The 19181-nt window shown below is 43.4% G+C and overlaps 1 protein-coding gene across 3 annotated transcripts in view; it reads right to left on the reverse strand.

The window, feature by feature from the left end:
* The window catches only part of LOC140203253 (netrin-1-like), a 416761-nt gene that overhangs the window by 180767 nt on the left and 216813 nt on the right, over window positions 1-19181 (reverse strand). For all 3 annotated transcript variants that reach the window (XM_072269269.1, XM_072269268.1, XM_072269270.1), the window contains exon 4: window positions 11244-11393. In XM_072269269.1, coding sequence (XP_072125370.1) covers window positions 11244-11393 — 150 coding nt within the window. The remainder of the gene's footprint in view (window positions 1-11243; window positions 11394-19181) is intronic.

Here is a 19181-nt window from a genome sequence, read left to right on the forward strand (position 1 = left end):
GTCATCCCTGCCAGTTTCCTTTACCAATCAATTCTGGTCAACTCCTCTCTCATGCTTCTGTAATTCCCTTTACTCCACTGTAATACTGATACATCTGACTTTAGCTTCTCCTCAAATTTTCAGGTAAATTCAATCATATTATGATCACTGTCCCTCCTAAGGTTCTTTTACCTTAAGCTCTCCAATCAATTCTGGTGCATAGTACAACACCCAATCTAGAATAGTTGATCCCCAACTGGACTCAACCATGAGCTGCTCTAAAAAGACCAATGTCTTACAAAGCCTCAGTATTACATCCTTACTCTTGTATCTAGTTCTCTCAAAATGAATGCTAACATTGCATTTGCCTTCCTTACCACTGACTCAACCTGCAAGTTAACCTTTCAGGAATTCTGCATGTGGGCTCCCAAGACCCTTTGCACCTCGCCTTTTTGAATTTCCTCCCCATCTAGAAAATAGTCCCTACCTTCATTCCTTCGACCAGAGTACATGACCACACACTGCCTTACACTATATCCCACCTACCATTTCTTTGCTCATTCTCCCAATTTGACTAAGTCCATCTGCAGACTCTACTTGTTAACACTACCTGTCCCTCCACCTTTTCTCGTATCATCTGCAAATTTGGTCACAAAGCCATCTATTCCATCATCCAAATCATCGACATAACGTGAAAAAAAATGATCCCAATATTGACCCCTGCAGAACACTACTCATCACTGGACGCCACCCAGAATAAGCCCCCTTTATTCACATTTTTTGCCTCCTGCCAATCAGCCAATCTTCTTTCTATACTGTATCTTTTCTGTAATACCATGGGCTCTTACCTTGTTAAGCAGCCTCTTGTGCAGCACTTTTTCAAAGGCCTCTGAAAATCCAAATAAACAACATCCACTGACTCTCCTTTGTCTATCCCCCTTGTTATTTCCTCAAAGAATTCCAACAAATTTGTCAGGCAAGATTTCCCTTTTAGAAAACCATGCTAACTTTGGTCTATTTTATCATGTGCCTCCAAATAGCCTGAAACCTCATCCAACAACTTCCCAACCACTGAAGTCAGAGTAACTGGCCTATAATTTCCCTTCTTCCGCCCCCCCCCCTCTTAATTATGACATTTTCTATTTTACAGTCCTCTGGAACCATTCCAGAATCTGGTGATTCTTGAAAGATCATTACTAATGTCTCCACAATCTCTTCAGCTACCTCTTTCAGAACCTGGGGTGCAGTCCATTTGGTCCTGGTAACTTATCTACCTTCAGACTTTACAGCTTCTCAAGCACCTTCTCCTTGGTAATCTCAACTACACTCACTTCTGCCCCCTGGCACTCTCAAGTTTCTGGCATATTTTGTCTAAGTTGCATGCCATCTTGGACAATGTCTCCCATCCACTACATAATGTGCTGGGTGGGCACAGGAGTACATTCAGCCAGAGACTCATTCCACCGAGATGTAACACAGAGCGTCATAGGAAGTCATTCCTGCCTGTGGCCATCAAACTTTACAACTCCTCCCTTGGAGGGTCAGACACCCTGAGCCAATAGGCTGGTCCTGGACTTATTTCATAATTTACTGGCATAATTTACATATTACTATTTAACTATTTATGGTTTTATTACTATTTATTATTTATGGTGCAACTGTAATGAAAACCAATTTCCCCCAGGATCAATAAAGTATGACTATGACTATGACTATATTTCTCGTGACTTTCACACTGAAGACTGATGCAAAATATTTATTAAGTTCATCCGCCATTTCTTTATCCCCTATTACTATCTCTCCAACATCATTTTCCAGCAGTCCAATATCCATTCTTGTCTCTCTTCTACTCTTTATATATCTGAAAAAACTCTTAGTATCCTCTTTGATATTTTTGGCTTTCATATTTCACCTTTTCTCTCTTTCTGGCCTTTTTAGTTCCCTCTGTTAATTTATAAAAGCTTCCCAATCCTTTAACTTTACACTCATTTTGCTCTATCATATGACCTCTCTTTTGCTTTATGCTGTCTTAGACTTCCCTCGACAGTCACGGTTGCGTCATCCTGCCTTTAGAGTGCTTCCTCTTCTTTGGGATGTATCTATATTCTCTGCCTTCCAAGTTGCTCCCAGAAACATTAGCTGTTGCTGCTCTGCCGTCATCCCTGTTAGTGTCCCCTTCCAATCAATTCTGGCCAGTTTCTCTCTCATGCATTTGTAATTCCCTTTATTACACTGTAATACTAATACATCTGACTTTAGTTTCTCTCTCTCAAACTGCAGGGTGAATTCTATCATATTATGATCACTGCTTCTTAAGGGTTCATTTACCTAATCAAATCTGGTTCATTGCACAATACACAATTGAAAATAGCTGATTCCCTAGTGGGATCAATCACAAACTGCTCTAAAATTATAGACCAGTGAGCCTTACGTCTGTGGTGGGAAGGCTGTTGGAAAAGATTCTTAGAGATAGGATCTCTGGGCATTTAGAGAATCATGATCTGATCAGGGACAGTCAGCATGGCTTTGTGAAGGGCAGATCATGTCTAACAAGCCTGATAGAGTTTGTTGAGGAGGTGACCAGGCATATAGATGAGGGTAGTGCAGTGGATGTGATCTATATGGATTTTAGTAAGGCATTTGACAAGGTTCCACACGATAGGCTTATTCAGAAAGTCAGAAGGCATGGGATCCAGGGAAGTTTGGCCAGGTGGATTCAGAATTGGCTTGCCTGCAGAAGGCAGAGGGTGGTGGTGGAGGGAGTACATTCAGATTGGAGGATTGTGGTGTCCCACAAGGATCTGTTCTGGGACCTCTACTTTTCGTGATTTTTATTAACGACCTGGATGTGGGGGTAGAAGGGTGGGTTTGCAGACGACACAAAGGTTGGTGGTGTTGTAGATAGTGTAGAGGATTTTCAAAGATTGCAGAGAGACATTGATAGGATGCAGAAGTGGGCTGAGAAGTGGCAGATGGAGTTCAACCTGGAGAAGTGTGAGGTGGTACACTTTGGAAGGACAAACTCCAAGGCAGAGTACAAAGTAATTGGCAGGATACTTGGTAGTGTGGAGGAGCAGAGGGATCTAGGGGTACTTGCCCACAGATCCCTGAAAGTTGCCTCACAGGTGGATAGGGTAGTTAAGAAAGCTTATGGGGTGTTAGCTTTCATAAGTAGAGGGATAGAGTTTAAGAGTCGCGATGTAATGATGCAGCTCTATAAAACTCTGGTTAGGCCACACTTGGAGTACTGTGTCCAGTTCTGGTCGCCTCACTGTTGGAAGGATGTGGAAGCATTGGAAAGGATACAGAGGAGATGTACCAGGATGCTGCCTGGTTTAGAGAGTATGCATTATGATCAACGATTAAGGGAGCTAGGGCTTTACCCTTTGGAGAGACGGAGGATGAGAGGAGACATGATAGAGGTATACAAGATATTAAGAGAAAGAGATAGAGTGGATAGCCAGTGCCTCTTCCCCAGGGTACCACTGCTCAATACAAGAGGACCTGGCTTTAAGGTAAGGGGTGGGAAGTTCAAGGGGGATATTAGAGGAAGGTTTTTTACTCAGAGAGTGGTTGGTGCGTGGAATGCACTGCCTGAGTCAGTGGTGGAGGCAGATACACTAGTGTAGTTTAAGAGACTACTAGAAAGGTATATGGAGGAATTTAAGGTGGGGGCTTATATGGGAGGCAGGGTTTGAGGGTTGGCACAACATTGTGGGCCGAAGGGCCTGTACTGTGCTGTACTTTTCTATGTTCTATGTGTAGCCCCCCTGGCCAGCCTCAGGGTTGCTCGGCTCGCTGTCCTCTATGGAAACAGCTCTCAGCCCCGTCAAACTGAGTAATTAGTTTGTGTGGATGCTGTGTGATGTACCCCACCCTGCCCAAATAACAGACAATACACCAGATACGATTAAATGATTTACATAAAACCCCCTTACACTCATTAAAAGACATCTTGTAGGCATTCTACAAATTCCCCCTCTTGGGATCATCTCTTGGAGATGAAGCAATTGGAAAGAAATTTCAGCTATGTTGTATCTGGACACATTTAAAGCAAGATTAAGAAATCAAAAATACAATATATAGATTGAAAAAACACACATAGTTCCATGTATAGAAATAAATCCAATATCTGTTCCATCCAGCAAAAAGGCGAGTGGGCAGAAGGAGAAAAGCTGTCTTGGCCTGAACTGTTTACAGCCCTACCTCATGTAGTGACCTCCGTTTACCAGAGCCGTTTAGCTTTGTTTACCACACCATGCTATCGCAGACACCCTGTGCAATTCTACCATCACTTCTTATCTGGCCAGTGTGAATGTGCACCCATTACTGTCTAATATTATGCTAATTCTTGCATGACCATCTTATCAGTATAAACTTGTAAATCTCGTAATTTCTGACTTGCAAGTCTTGTACATCTTATTTTAAAACCCTAAGACCATAAGGCACAGGAGCAAAATTAGACCATTCAGCCCATTGAGTTTGCTCCTCCATTCCATCATGGCTGATCCCAAATCCTACTCAACCCTATACACCTACCTTCTTGCCATATCATCTGATGCCCTGACTGATCAGGAAACTATCAACTTCCAACTTAAATACACCGATGCACTTGACCTCCACTGCAGTCTGTGGCAGAGCATTTCACAGATTCACTACTCGCTGGCTAAAAAAATTCCTCCTTACCTCCGTTCTAAAAGTTCTGGATATCCTCACCATATGAAAGACCCTCTCCACATCCACCCTATCCAGTACTTTCAATATTTGGTAGGTTTTAATGAGATCCCCATGCATTCTTCTAAATTCCGGTGAGTACAGGCTCAAAGCTGTCAAATGCTTCTCATATGTTAACCCCTTCATTCCTGGAATCATCCTCATGAACCTCCTCTGGACCCGCCAATTACAACACATCCTTTCTGAGATACGGGGCCCAAAACTGTTGACAATACTTCAAGTGCGGACTGACTAGTGTCTTATAAAGCCTCAGCATTATCCTCTTGCTTTTATAATCTATTCCCCTTGAAATAAATGCCAACATTACATTTGCCTTCTTTACCACAGACTCAACCTGTAAATTAACCTTCCGAGAGTCTTGCATGAGGACTCCAAAGTCCCTCCGCACCTCTGATGTTTGAACCTTCTCCCCATTTAGATAAACTCACAACACGCTGGAGGAACTCAGCAGGTCGGGCAGCATCCGTGGAAAAGATCGGTCAACGTTTCAGGCTGGAATCTGTTCCCCCATTTAGATAATAGTCTGCACTATTGTGCCTTTTACCAAAATGATTATCATACATTTCCCAACACTCTATTCCATCTGCTACTTTTGTCACAAAGCCATCAATTCTATTATCTACCTCACTGACAAACAATGTGAAAAGTAACAGTCCCAGTAATGACCCCTAAGGAACACCAATAGTCACTGGCAGCCAACCAGAAAAGGTTCCCTTTATTCCTATTTGCTGCCTGCTGCCTGTCAGCCATTCCACTATCCATGCCAGTATCTTTCCTGTAACCTCATAAGATCTTATCTTGTTAAACACCCTCATATGTGGCACCTTATCAAATGCCTTCTGAAAATCCCAGTAAATGACATTCATTGCCTCTCCTTTGTCCACCCTGCTAGTAACTTCCTCAAAGTACTCTAACAGATTTATCAGGCAAGATTTCCCTTGACAGGAACCATGCTGGCTTGACTTATTTTATCACTGTAGCCCCCACTGTAACTTAAGAGATGAAACCCCCTTACATCACTAATCTCCAAGTAGCCTGAAACCTTATCCTTAATAAAGGACTCCAACATTTTCCCAACCACTGAGGTTAGGCTAACTGGTCCTGCTGAAAGGTCTTGGCCTGAAACGTTGGCTGTACTTTTTTCCATAGATGCTGCCTGGCCTGCTGAGTTTCTTCAGCATTTTGTGTGTGTTGCTTGCATTTCCAGCATCTGCAAATTTTCCTTTGTTTGTTTTTGGCCTATCATTTCCTTTCTTTTGCCTTCCTCCCTTCTTAAAGAGTACAGTGACATTTGTAATCTTCCAGTCCTCCAGGACCATGTCAGTATCAAGTGATTTTTGTAAGATCAGGACCAATGCATCTGTTGTCTCTTCAGCAGCCTCTCTGGGGTGTAGTCCATCTGGTCCAGGTGATTTATCCACTTTAAAATCTTTGAGTTAGCCTAGCACTTTATCCTTTGTAATAGCAATTGCACTCACTCCTGCTTCCTGACACTCATAGATCTCTGGCACACTGCTCATGTCTTCCACAGTGTAGACTGATGCAAAGTACTCATTAAGTTCATCTGCCATTTCTTTGGCCCCCACTACTAACTAACCCGCATCATTTTCGAGTGGCCTGATATCAACTCTCGACTCCCTTTTACTCTTTATATAACTGAAAATACTTTTATGCAGTCCTTAACTTCCCTTGTCAGCCACCATTGCCTACCCTGACCTTTAAGAACCCCTTCTTCTGTGGGACACATCTATCCTGCGCCTTGTGAATTATTCCCAGAAACCTCAGCCATCTCTTCTCTGCCGTCATTCCCAGAAGTATCCTCCTCCAATCCACCTGGGCAAGCTCCTCTCTCATTCCTCTGTACTTCCCTTTATTCCATTACAATACTGATACATCTGACTTATGCTTCTCCCTCTCAAATAAGTTATTTTCTTATTCTTCTTACTTCTCTTCTAAAATTTGTATACAGTATCTGTGCACTTGCAATGCTACTTTGACACTGATTCCTTTGGGATCAATAAAGTATTTATTTACCCTACCTATCTGTTTACACCCTTTCCCTGTGTACTGACCTCTAACCTGTTTACTCCCCTGTCCTGTGTATTGTCCTCTGACCTATTTGCACATCTGTCCTGTGTACTGACCTCTGAACTGTTTACTTGTCCTGTGTACTAACCCCTGATGTTTGCACCCCTGTCCTGTATACTGTCCTGTTTACAGCTCAGTCCTGTGTACTGATCTCTGACCTGCTTGTGCTGCTGTCCCGTGTACTGATCTCTGACCAGTAGTTGGTAAGTAGATGGAGAAGATCTCGAGAGACAGGATTTATGAACATTTGGAGAGGTATAATATGATTAGGAATAGTCAGCATGATTTTGTCAAAGGCAGGTCGTGCCTTACGAGCCTGATTGAATTTTTTGAGGCTGTGACTAAACACATTGATGAAGGTAGAGCAGTAGATGTAGTGTATATGGATTTCAGCAAGGCATTTGATAAGGTACCCTATGCAAGGCTTATTGAGAAAGTAAGGAGGCATGGGATACAAGGGGACATTGTTTTGTGGATCCAGAATTGGCTTGCCCACAGAAGGCAAAGAGTGGTCGTAGACAGGTCATACTCTGTCGGTGACCAGTGGTGTGCCTCAGGGATCTTTTCTGCGACCATTACTCTTCATGATCTTTATAAATGACCTGGATGAAGAAGTGGAGGGATGGGTTAGTAAGTTTGCTGATGACACAAAGGTTGGGGGTGTTGTGGATAGTGTGGAGGGCTGTCAGAGGTTACAGAGGGACATTGATAGGATGCAAAACTGGGTTAAGAAGTGGCAGATAGAGTTCAACCCAGATAAGCATGAGGAGGTTCATTTTGGTAGGTCAAATATGATGAAGGAATATCGTATTAATGGTAAGACTCTTGGGAGTGTGGAGGATCAGAGGGATCCTAGGGTCCGAGTCCATAGGACACTCAAAGCTACTGCACAGGTTGACTCTGTGGTTAAGAAAGCATGTGGTGCATTGGCCTTCATCAATCATGGGATTGAGTTTAAGAGCCGAGAGGTAATGTTGCAGCTATATAGGACCCTGGTCAGACCCCCCTTGGAGTACTGTGCTCAGTTCTGGTTGCCTCACTACAGGAAGGATGTGGAAACCACAGAAGGGGTGCAGAGGAGATTTACAAGGATGTTGCCTGGATTGGGGAGCATGCCTTATGAGAATAGGTTGAGTGAACTCGGCCTTTTGTCCTTGGAATGACGGAGGATGAGAGGTGACCTGATAGAGGTGTATAAGATGATGAGAGGCATTGATCGTGTGGATAGTCAGAGGCTTTTTCCCCAGGGCTGAGATGGCTAGCATGAGAGGGCGCAGTTTTAACATATTTGGAAATAGGTATAGAGGGGATGTCATGGATAAGTTTTTTACGCAGAGACTGGTGAGTGTGTGGAATGGGCCACTGGTGACAGTGGTGCAGACAGATACGATAGGGTCTTTTACCATAGAAACCATAGAAACTACAGCACAGAAACAGGCCTTTTGGCCCTTCTTGGCTGTGCCAAACCATTTTCTGCCTAGTCCCACTGACCTGCACACGGACCATATCCCTCCATACACCTCCCATCCATGTATCTGTCCAATTTATTCTTAAATGTTAAAAAAGAACCCGCATTTACCACCTCATCTGGCAGCTCATTCCATACTCCCACCACTCTCTGTGTGAAGAAGCCCCCTCTAAGGTTCCCATTAAACTTTTCCCCTCTCACCCTTAACCCATGTCCTCTGGTTTTTTCTCCCCTTGCCTCAGTGGAAAAAGTCTGCTTGCATTCACTCTATCTATACCCATCATAATTTCATATACCTCTATCAAATCTCCCTTCATTCTTCTATGCTCCAGGGAATAAAGTCCTAACCTATTCAACCTTTCTCTGTAACTGAGTTTCTCAAGTCCTGGCAACATCCTTGTAAACCTTCTCTGTACTCTTTCAACCTTATTTATATCCTTCCTGTAATTTGGTGACCAAAACTGAACACAATACTCCAGATTCAGCCTCACCAATGCCTTATACAACCTCATCATAACATTCCAGCTCTTATACTCAATACTTTGATTAATAAAGGCCAATGTACCAAAAGCTCTTTTTACGACCCTATCTACTTGTGACGCCACTTTTAGGGAATTTTGTATCTGTATTCCCAGATCCCTCTGTTCTACTGCACTCCTCTACGTGCAATACCTCACACTTGTCTGTATTAAACTCCATCTGCCATTTTTCAGCCCATTTTTCCAGCTGGTCCAAGTCCCTCTGCAGGCTCTGAAAACCTTCCTCACTGTCTACTACACCTCCAATCTTTGTATCATCAGCAAATTTGCTGATCCAATTTACCACATTATCATCCAGATCATTGATATAGATGACAAAAAACAATGGACCCAGCACTGATCCCTGTGGCACACCACTAGTCACAGGCCTCCACTCAGAGAAGCAATTCTCTACCACCACTCTTTGGCTTCTTCCATTGAGCCAATGTCTAATCCAATTTACCACCTCTCCATGTATACCTAGCGACTGAATTTTCCTAACTAACCTCCCATGCGGGACCTTGTCAAAGGCCTTACTGAAATCCATGTAGACAATATCCACTGCCTTCCCTTCATCCACTTTCCTGGTAACCTCCTCGAAAAGCTCCAATAGATTGGTCAAACATGACCTACCACGCACAAAGCCATGTTGACTCTCCCTAATAAGTCCCTGTCTATCCAAATGCTTGTAGATTCCGTCTCTTAGTACTCCCTCCAATAACTTACCTACTACCGACATTAAACTCACCGGCCTATAATTTCCCGGATTACTTTTCGATCCTTTTTTAAACAGCGGAACAACATGAGCCACTCTCCAATCCTCCGGCACCTCACCCGTAGACAGCGACATTTTAAATATTTCTGCCAGGGCCCCGGCAATTTCAACACTAGTCTCCTTCAAGGTCCGAGGGAACACTCTGTCAGGTCCTGGGGATTTATACACTTTAATTTTCCTCAAGACAGCAAGCACCTCCTCCTTTTCAATCTGTACAGTTTCCATGATCTCACTACTTGATTCCCTCAATTCCATAGACTTCATGCCAGTTTCCTTATTAAATACAGACGCAAAAAACCTATTTAAGATCTCCCCCATTTCCTTTGGTTCCGCACATAGCCGACCACTCTGATCTTCAAGAGGACCAATTTTATCCCTTACAATCCTTTTGCTCTTAATATACCTGTAAAAGCTCTTTGGATTATCCTTCACTTTGACTGCCAAGGCAACCTCATGTCTTCTTTTAGCCCTCCTGATTACTTTCTTAAGTATTTTCTTGCACTTCTTATACTCCTCAAGCACCCGATTTACTCCCTGTTTCCTATACATTTCATGGAACTCCCTCTTCTTCTTTATCAGAGTTGCAATATCCCTTGAGGATCAAGGTTCCTTATTCCTATTCAATTTGCCTTTAATCTTGACAGGAACATACAAACTCTGCACTCTCAAAATTTCCCCTTTGAAGGCTTCCCACCTACCAATCACATCTTTTCCAGAGAACAACCTGTCCCAATCCACGCTTTTTAGATCCTTTCTCATTTCTTCAAATTTGGCCTTCTTCCAGTTCAGAACCTCAACCCTAGGACCAGATCTATCCTTGTCCATGATCAAATTGAAACTAATGGTGTTATGATCACTGGAACCAAAGTGCTCCCCTACACAGACTTCTGTCACTTGTCTTAACTCGTTTCCTAACAGGAGATCCAGTATTGCATCCCCTCTGGTTGGTCCCTCTATATACTGATTTAGAAAACTTTCCTGAACATATTTTACAAACTCTAAACCATCTAGACCCCTAACAGTATGGGAGTTCCAATCAATGTATGGAAAATTAAAATCCCCTACCACCACAACTTTATGTTTCCTTCAGTTGCCTGCTATCTCTCTGAGACTCTTGGATAGGTACATGGAGCTTAGAAAAATAGAGGGCTATGGGTAACCCGAGGTAATTTATAAGGTAAGGACATGTTTGGCTCGGCTTTGTGGTCCAAAGGGCCTGTATTGGGCTGTAGGTTTTCTATGTTTCTATGACCAGTTTTCTCATTGTCCTGTGTATTGACATCTGACCTGTTTACACCACTGCACTGTGTGCTGACCTCTGACCTGCTTGAACCCCTGTCCTGTGTACTGACATCTGACTTAATTACACCACTGTCCTGTGTACTGACCTCTGGCCTGCTTGCATCCCTGTGCTATGTTCTGACCTTTGCCCTGTCTTCTCACTGCACTGTGTACTGACCTCTGACCTGTTTACACCCATCCTGTGTATTGACCTCTGTTCTGTTTACATCTGTCCTGTGTGCTGACTTCTGACCTTTTTGCACCCCATCCTCTGTATTGAGGTCCAACTGGTTTACATTCCTGTCCTGTGTACTGACCTCTGAGCTGTTTACACCGCTGTCTAATGTACTGATCTCTGGCCTGTTTCTAACCTGGATAAGGGAAACAAAGAAGAACTTACTTATACAAGGAGCGACTGGAGACCGACTCTGCTGGTAACCCTTGGCACACCGGTTACATGTGATGCCTGTCACGCCATCCTTACACGGACACTGTCCTGTTGTTTGATTGCATGTTTTACCAGCAGCTCCAACGGGGTGACAGTCACAGGCTGTGGAGCAAAGGAAGGTCACAAATTATTTGAAGTCGATAAATACAAACACTTGGGAAGTCAAATGGTGTGGCTGACCAGGGCAAACCGATCCATCACATCTTTTCTTTAAATCTGTTTCTGAGTAAAGGAATCATACATAATTTTAAAAGTGCCCAAAGGCAGGTCAAGTAAACCTTTACACAGGGTCTCTAATTCGAACAGTGCAGCACAAAGACAGGCTCTTCTGTGCACCTACTAAATTAATCATCTATTGGCCATCTGAACTCATCCCTTCATTTGCCTATCCAAAAGCCTCAAACCTTTATTGTATATTCCTCCACCAGTATCCCAGGCACCAACCACTCTCTCTGTAAACAGACTTACTCCACGCATCTCCTTTTGATTTACCCCATCTCACCTTAAATACATGCCTTCTGGTATGAGACATTGCAACCCTGAATAAAAGATACCCATTGTCTGCTCTATCTATAATCTCATAATCTTATAAACATCTATCAGATCTCTCCTCAGCTTCCGCCACTCCAGAAAAAGGAACCCAGCCTCTAACTTCTCCTTGCAGCACAGGCCTCTAATCCAGGTAAACCTCTTCTGCACCCTCTTCCCAAGTCTCCACATCTTTCCTATAACAGGATGCCCAGAACTGAATAATACTCCGATGTGGCCCAACTGGAGTTTTATAAAGCTGCAAAAGAACTTCCCAACTCTTGAACTAATTTCCTTGAGTAATAAAGGCAAACATGAGAACCAGAGTTATAGAGCAGATAGTGGAGAGGTTGTGGGGAAAGATGCTGTTAAATCTATTTATAAAGTCAGAAAATGCAATGTTGAACATGGTGGGATTAATGTCCTGTGTTGTGTAAATTTTGATGCAAGCAGTATTTTGGGAAAAGCAGATGAGCTGGGGGCCTAGGTCAGCACATGAATTTATGACATTGTGGCCATTAGTGCTTGCGTGAAGGAGGGGCAGGACTGGCAGCTTCAGACATGATAGAAAGGGAGGGATTAAAGGGGGATGGGTGGCATTGCTAGTCAGGGAAAATGTCACAGTCAGTCAGGACAGACTGGAGAGCTTGTCTAGTGACGATTTATGGGTGAAATTGAGGAATAAGAAAGGGATGACCATGTTAGTGGGATTATATTATTGACCACCCAACAGTCAGGGGCATTTAGAGGAGCAAATTTATAGAAAGATTGCAGACTATATCATGAAAAATAAGGTTGACATAGTAGGTGGATTTAACTTTCTGCATATTGACTGGGACTCTGTACTGCAAAAGGACTAGATGGGATCAAGTTTGTCAAGTGTGTCAATCGAGTTTCCTTGATTAGTATGTAAAAATCCCAATGACAGAGTGTGTGAAAATAGATGTCGTATTAGGGAATGAGGCAGGGCCTGGCAAATGTGGATTGGGACAGGTTGTTTTCTTGTAAAGGTGCACTAGGTAAGTGGGAGGTCTGCAAAAATGAAACTTTGAGATTACAGAGTTTGTATGTTCCTGTCAGAGTAAAAGGCAAGGATAATAGGTTTAGGGAACCTTGCTTTAATGAGGCCTTGATTAGGAAGGAGGTGTATAGCAGGTAAAGGCAGGTAGGAACAAATGAGGTACTTGAGGAGTATAAGAAATGCAAGAGAAATTCAGAATCGGAATCAGATTTAGAAATAGAGAATAAAACTGAGTTACATTAAGTATATCTGTCTATTTAATAGTTAATTTAAAATAAGTTGTGTAAAGTAACAGAAATTTAATAAGTAGTGAGGTAGTGTTCATGGGTTCAATATCTGTATTGGAATCGTATGGCCAAGGGGAAGAAGCTGTTCCTGAGTCACAGAGTGTTTTTCTTCAGGCTCCTGTACCTCATTCCTCATGGTAACACTGTGAAGAGGCACGTCTCGGGTGCTGGCGATCCTCGATGATGGACGCTGCCTTCCTAAGGCACTGCTCATTTCCAATGGTGATAGTGTGAACAGGGCATGTCTGAGGTGGTGACAATCCTTAATGATGGACGCTGTCTTCCTAAGGCACTGCTCCTTGAAGATGTCTTGGATACTATGGAGGCTGGTACCCATGATACAGCTGACTCGTTTGCCAAGTTTCTGCAACCTATTTGGATCTATTGCAGTAGACCCCACCCCTCACCACCTCCCCCCACCATCCCAGACGGTGATGCAGACGGATACCAGCAGAGCGAACAGAAGTTGCTCCAGAAGACAAGGTGAAGGAGAATCCTAAAGAATTCTACAGATGTATTATACTTTATACTTTATTGCCGCCAAACAGTTGATACTAGAATGTACAATCATCACAACGATATTTGATTCTGCGCTTTCTGCTCCCTGGATTACAAATATTAAATATTAAAAATAGTAAAAATTAGTAAATATTAAAAATTTAAATGATAAATCATAAATAGAAAATAGAAAAATGGAAAGTGAGGTAGTGCAAAAAAAACGAGAGGCAGGTCCGGATATTTGGAGGGTACGGCCCAGATCCGGGTCAGGATCCGTTCAGCAGTCTTATCACAGTTGGAAAGGAGCTGTTCCCAAATCTGGGCATACGAGTCTTGAAGCTCCTGAGCCTTCTCCTGGAGGGAAGAGGGACGAAAAGTGTGTTGGCTGGGTGGGTCGTGTCCTCGATTATCCTGGCAGCACTGAGAGCAAAAGGGTAGCAAGGGACAAAGCTGGTCCTCTGTAACATCAGAATGGTAATCTAAGCATGGAGCTGAAAGAGATGGGGGAGATCTTCAATGGATTTTTTGCATCTATATTTAATCAGGAGATGGACTGCATCTATAGAAGTGAGGCAAAGAAGGAGGGAGTTGATGGACTGTAGACAGAAACAGAGCAGGAGGTACCCACTATCTTGAGGCAAGTTGAGGTGAATGAATTCCCAGGGCCTGACAGGTGTTTTCTCAGACCCAGGGACCCAGTAGGAGGCAGGTAGAGAAATTGCAGGAGCCCTAGCAGACGATAGTTAAAACATCTTTAGCCACAGGACTGGAGGATAGCTAAGATTCTTCTACTAAGATTCTTCTGTTGTTTTAGAAACGTTCAGGGAATAAGCTGGAAAATTACAGGCCGGTGAGCCTGACATCAGTAGTGTGTAAGTTATCCTAAAGTAGCAGATTTATAAATTCAAAGTACAAAGTAAATTTATTATCAAAGATCATATATGCCACCATATACAACTCTGATTCATTTTCTTGTGGGCATACTCAATAAGTCCTTGAAAGTGAGTCCGTAGATATGGACTGTTACCTGTCCAGTCAGCATGATGTAATTCTCTTCTGAGCATTGGGTAATTATCTCGTGATGGGCATGATGTAATTGTCTCATGATAGCGGGGTGATGTGATGTTACGTGATGGCATGTTCCAGCCGGTATAAAGGGGAAACCGTAGTTTGTTGTGTAGGTGTTTTGTTGGGGAGTCACAGTCGGTGGTTACACAATTGCAGGAGGAGAGAGAGAGAGAGGGAGTGAAGATTGCAGGGTTCAAACGAACCCTAAGGATTGGGGTTAATCAGCAGCATTCGGCGCATTTCGGGGGTGACTAACACTTGGTACAATCCATACATGGCACGCAATTTTGTTAACCCTTACATGGTTTGGGGGTTGTGCAGTGACCACTTCAGTGAAAGGTCAGTTACTTTGAGAAAACTCACCCTTCGTAGTATCTTTGGAAAAAGGTATTTCTCGACTGGAAATCTGCATCCGCAGTTTCGTCTATGCTTCAGGAATCAATCGAAGGGTTCGGGAAGTCTCTCTTCTCATTTATTTTATAAATCATATGGACTTATTAAACTACCACCTTAAAACTGTGCTTAAGTCAGATCTGCTAAAAATTGTCTTTAAGTTTGACTGTTTGATAACTATAGACACATAACGCTGTTAACTTCGGTTTAAGTAAGTCGTTTGTTTACTTTTCGATGTTTTTGAGCAGAGGTTAATACATTTCGTTGTTTATTTATACAAACACGACTCAATTTCATATCTATTGCTGCTGGTACATAACAGGACCAATCACGAACAAGAGAAAATCTGCAGATGCTGGAAATCAAAGCAACACACACAAAATGCTGGAGGAACTCAGCAGGCCAGGCAGCATCTATAGAAAAGAGTAAACAGTCAACGTTTCAAGACACTTCATCAGGATGGAAGAAAAGGGAGAGTAGGAGTCAGAGCTAGAAGGTGGGGAGAGGGGAGGAAGAAACCCAAGGTGATAGGTGAAACTGGGAGGTGTGAAGTAAAGAGCTGGGAATTTGCAGATGCATTGAGGCCACTATCAGATTGGAAGAGCAGCACCTTATATTCTGTCTGGGTAGCCGTCAACTGATGGCATGAACATCGATTTCTCTAACTTCTGGTAATGCCCCTCCTTCCTCCTCCATTCCCCATTCCCTTTTCCCTCTCACCTTATCTGCTTATCACCTCCCTCCAGTGCTCTTCCTCCTTTTCTTTCTTCCACGGACTTCGGTCCTCTCCTATCAGATTCTCCCTTTTCCAGCCCCGTATCTCTTTCACCAATCAACTTCCCAGCTCTTTACCTCACCCCTCCTCCTCCCGGTTTCACCTCTCACCTTGTGCTTCTTCCTCTGCTCCCCCTATCTTCTAGCAGTGATACCTCGTCTTTTTTCCTTCAGTCCTGACAAAGGGTCTCGGCCTGAAACATCAACTGTACTCTTTTCCACAGATGCTGCCTAGCCTGTTGAGTTCCTCTGGTATTTTGTGTCTGTTCTGTAGGTTGTGGGAATATTTCAATGATAGGGCAAGTGAAACATAGAAACACAGAAAACCTACAAAGCTGTGGTGAACATGTCCTTACCTTAGAAATTACCTTGGGTTACGCATTGCCTTTCTTTTTCTAAGCTCCAGGTACCAATCCAGCAGTCTCTTAAAGGATCCTATTATATCCATCTCATGCTAGCCACTTCAGCCCTGGGAAAAAGCCTCTGACTATCCACACGATCAGTGGCTCTCATCATCTTATACACCTTTATCAGGTCACTTCTTTCCTCTGTCGCTCCAAGGAAAAAAGGCCGAGTTCACTCAACCTATTCTCATAAGGCATGCGCCCCAATTAGGCAACATCTTTGTAGATCTCCTCTGCACCTTTTCTATGGTTTCCACATCCTTCCTGTAGTGAGGCGACCAGAACTGAGCACAGTACTCCAAATGGGGTCTGACCAGGGTCCTATATAGCTGCAACATTACCTCTCGGCTCCTAAACTCAGTCCCACGACTGATGAAGGTCAATGCACTGTATGCTTTCTTAACCACAAAGTTAACCTGCGCAGCAGCTTTGAGTGTCCTATAGGCTCAGACCCCAAGATCCCTCTGATCCTCCACACTGCCAAGCGTCTTACCATTAATACTATATTCTGCCATCATATTTGACCTACCAACATGAACCACTTCACACTTATCTGGGTTGAACTCCATCTGCCACTTCTCAGCCTAGTTTTGCATCCTATCAATGTCCTGCTGTAACCTCTGACAGCCCTCCACACTATCCACAACACCTCCAACCTTTGTGTCATCAAAGTGAAGTTGAATGAAATTATCCCCTTTGGTTTAAGAGCTTAATTGTTGAGGGGCAGCAACTGTTTCTGAACTTGGTGGTGCATGTCCTGAGGTTCCTGTACCCTGTTCCCGATGGCAGCAGTGAGAAGAGAGCATGACCTGGTTGGTGGGGGTTCCTGATGATGGGTGCTGCCTTCTGCTGACAATGCTTCATGTAGCTGTGCTCAGTGGTGGGGAGGGCTTTACCTGTGATGGACTGGGCCATATCCACTACTTTTTGTAGGATTTTCTGTTGAAGGGCATTTGTGTTTCCATACCAGGCTGTGATGCAGCTAGTCAATATAATAGTTTGTCGATGTTTTAGCTATCATGCTGAATCTTCACAAACTCCTAAGGAAGTAGAAACGCTGCTGTGCTTTCTTCATAAATGTTCTTACATGCTGGGACCAGGACAGGTCTTCCAAAATGATAACACCAAGGAATTTAAAGTTGCTGACTTTAAATTGGATAGAAGGGGACTTAGGAGATTTAGTCAACATGGTTTTGAGTGTGGTAGGTCATGTCTGATCAATCTCATAGAGTTTTTCAAGGAAGTTACCAGGAAAGTGGATGAAAGCAAGGCAGTGGTTGTTGTCTACATGGACTTTAGCAAGGCATTTGACAAAGCCCCACATAGGACATTGAAATAATTAATTGGATTAGACATTTACTTTGTGGAGGAAACTAGAGAGTGGTGGTAGATGGCTTCCTCCCTGACTGGATGCCTGTGACTAGTGGTGTGCTGCAGGGATTGGCGCTGGGTCTGTTGTTCGCCACCTATATCAATGATCTGGATGATAATGTGGTTGACTGGATCAGCAAATTTGTGGATGACACTACGACTAGGAGTGACAGTGAGGAAGGCTGTCATGGCTTGCAGCAAGATCTGGACCAGCTGGAAAAATGGGCTGAAAAATGGCTGATGGAGTTTCATGCAGACAGGTGAGAGGTATTGCACTTTGGGAATGTGGTAGAATGTGGGATCGGGAATTTATTGAATGTGGTGTCATAGGTGGATAGGGTTGTAAAGAAAGCTTTTGGTACATTGGCCTTCATAAATCAATGTATTGAGTACAGGAGTTGGGATATTATGCTGAAATTGTATATGATGTTGGTAAGGCCTAATTTTTGAGTACTGTGTGCAGTTTTGGTCACCTACCGATAGGAAAGATGTAAATAAGGTTGAAAGCGTGCAGAAACCTTTATAAGAATGTTGTCAGGACTTGAGGACCTGGGTTACAGGGAAAAATTGAATAGGTTAAGGTTTTCAAAGTTAAAAATTCAAAGTAAAATTTATTATCAGAGTATTATCCATCAGCGACCACTCGTAGTCGAGTATGGTTCTTCTCCTGGTGGTTCATCTGGTCACTTGCGGGTCCTGCGATGACTGAAGAGGCCAATCCATGATCCACAAGTCTCAAAGCAGTGTTGGCTGGTGTAGGTCATTGAAGTGTTGGTGGATGTGGCTGGCTGGGCCTTTCTCAGTCTCGACGGCACAGTAGAGCTATTCTCCGAGCTGTGCAGTCCCCTCACATAGACAGTCCTACAGCTTTTCCTATCCTGTGCTAATTTCTCCCATCCATTCAGGCTGATGTGACACTTCTTCAGATGGGGCTTGATATTGTCCTTGAACCACATTTTCGGCCCTCCAGGGGTTCACTTTGCATCCTTGAGTTGGCCGAACAGGAATTGTTTAGGGAGATGGGAGTCAGGCATACAGGGGATGTGGCCGATCCATTGCAATTGGCGTTGAGACATGACTATGGCTATGGAGTTAATGTTATCTTCCTCCAGGATGCTGGAGTTACTATGCCTGTTTTTACAGCTACCTTTCAGAATCTTTCAGAAGCGTCTTTGATGATAAGTTTCTAGGGATGTTATGTGCCTGTAGTATATTGTTCATGACTGCACTCCATACAGCAAGGAGGGAAGGACTATAGCTTTATAGACCAGAAGCTTGGTGTTTGGGTGCCTAGAGGAATATCTCAAGATCCTGCAGCTCTTACTCAATGATGAATGCATCAGCAGTTCTTCAGGTTGAGACCGGAGGCAAACAAGGGTGCATCATTGTTCCAACTCTGTTTGTTGTTTTCATTGCGACTATTCTTCACCTCACAGGCCAAGAACTCCCACAAGGAGTACAGATTCTCTATAGGACAGAAGGGGGGCTCTTTAACCTTAACAGGCTCAAGGCAAAGAGCAAGGTGTCAACTACTTCTATCATGGAG

The sequence above is a fragment of the Mobula birostris genome, chromosome 9, assembly GCF_030028105.1.
Source record: "Mobula birostris isolate sMobBir1 chromosome 9, sMobBir1.hap1, whole genome shotgun sequence".
Classification (NCBI taxonomy): Eukaryota; Metazoa; Chordata; class Chondrichthyes; order Myliobatiformes; family Myliobatidae; genus Mobula; species Mobula birostris.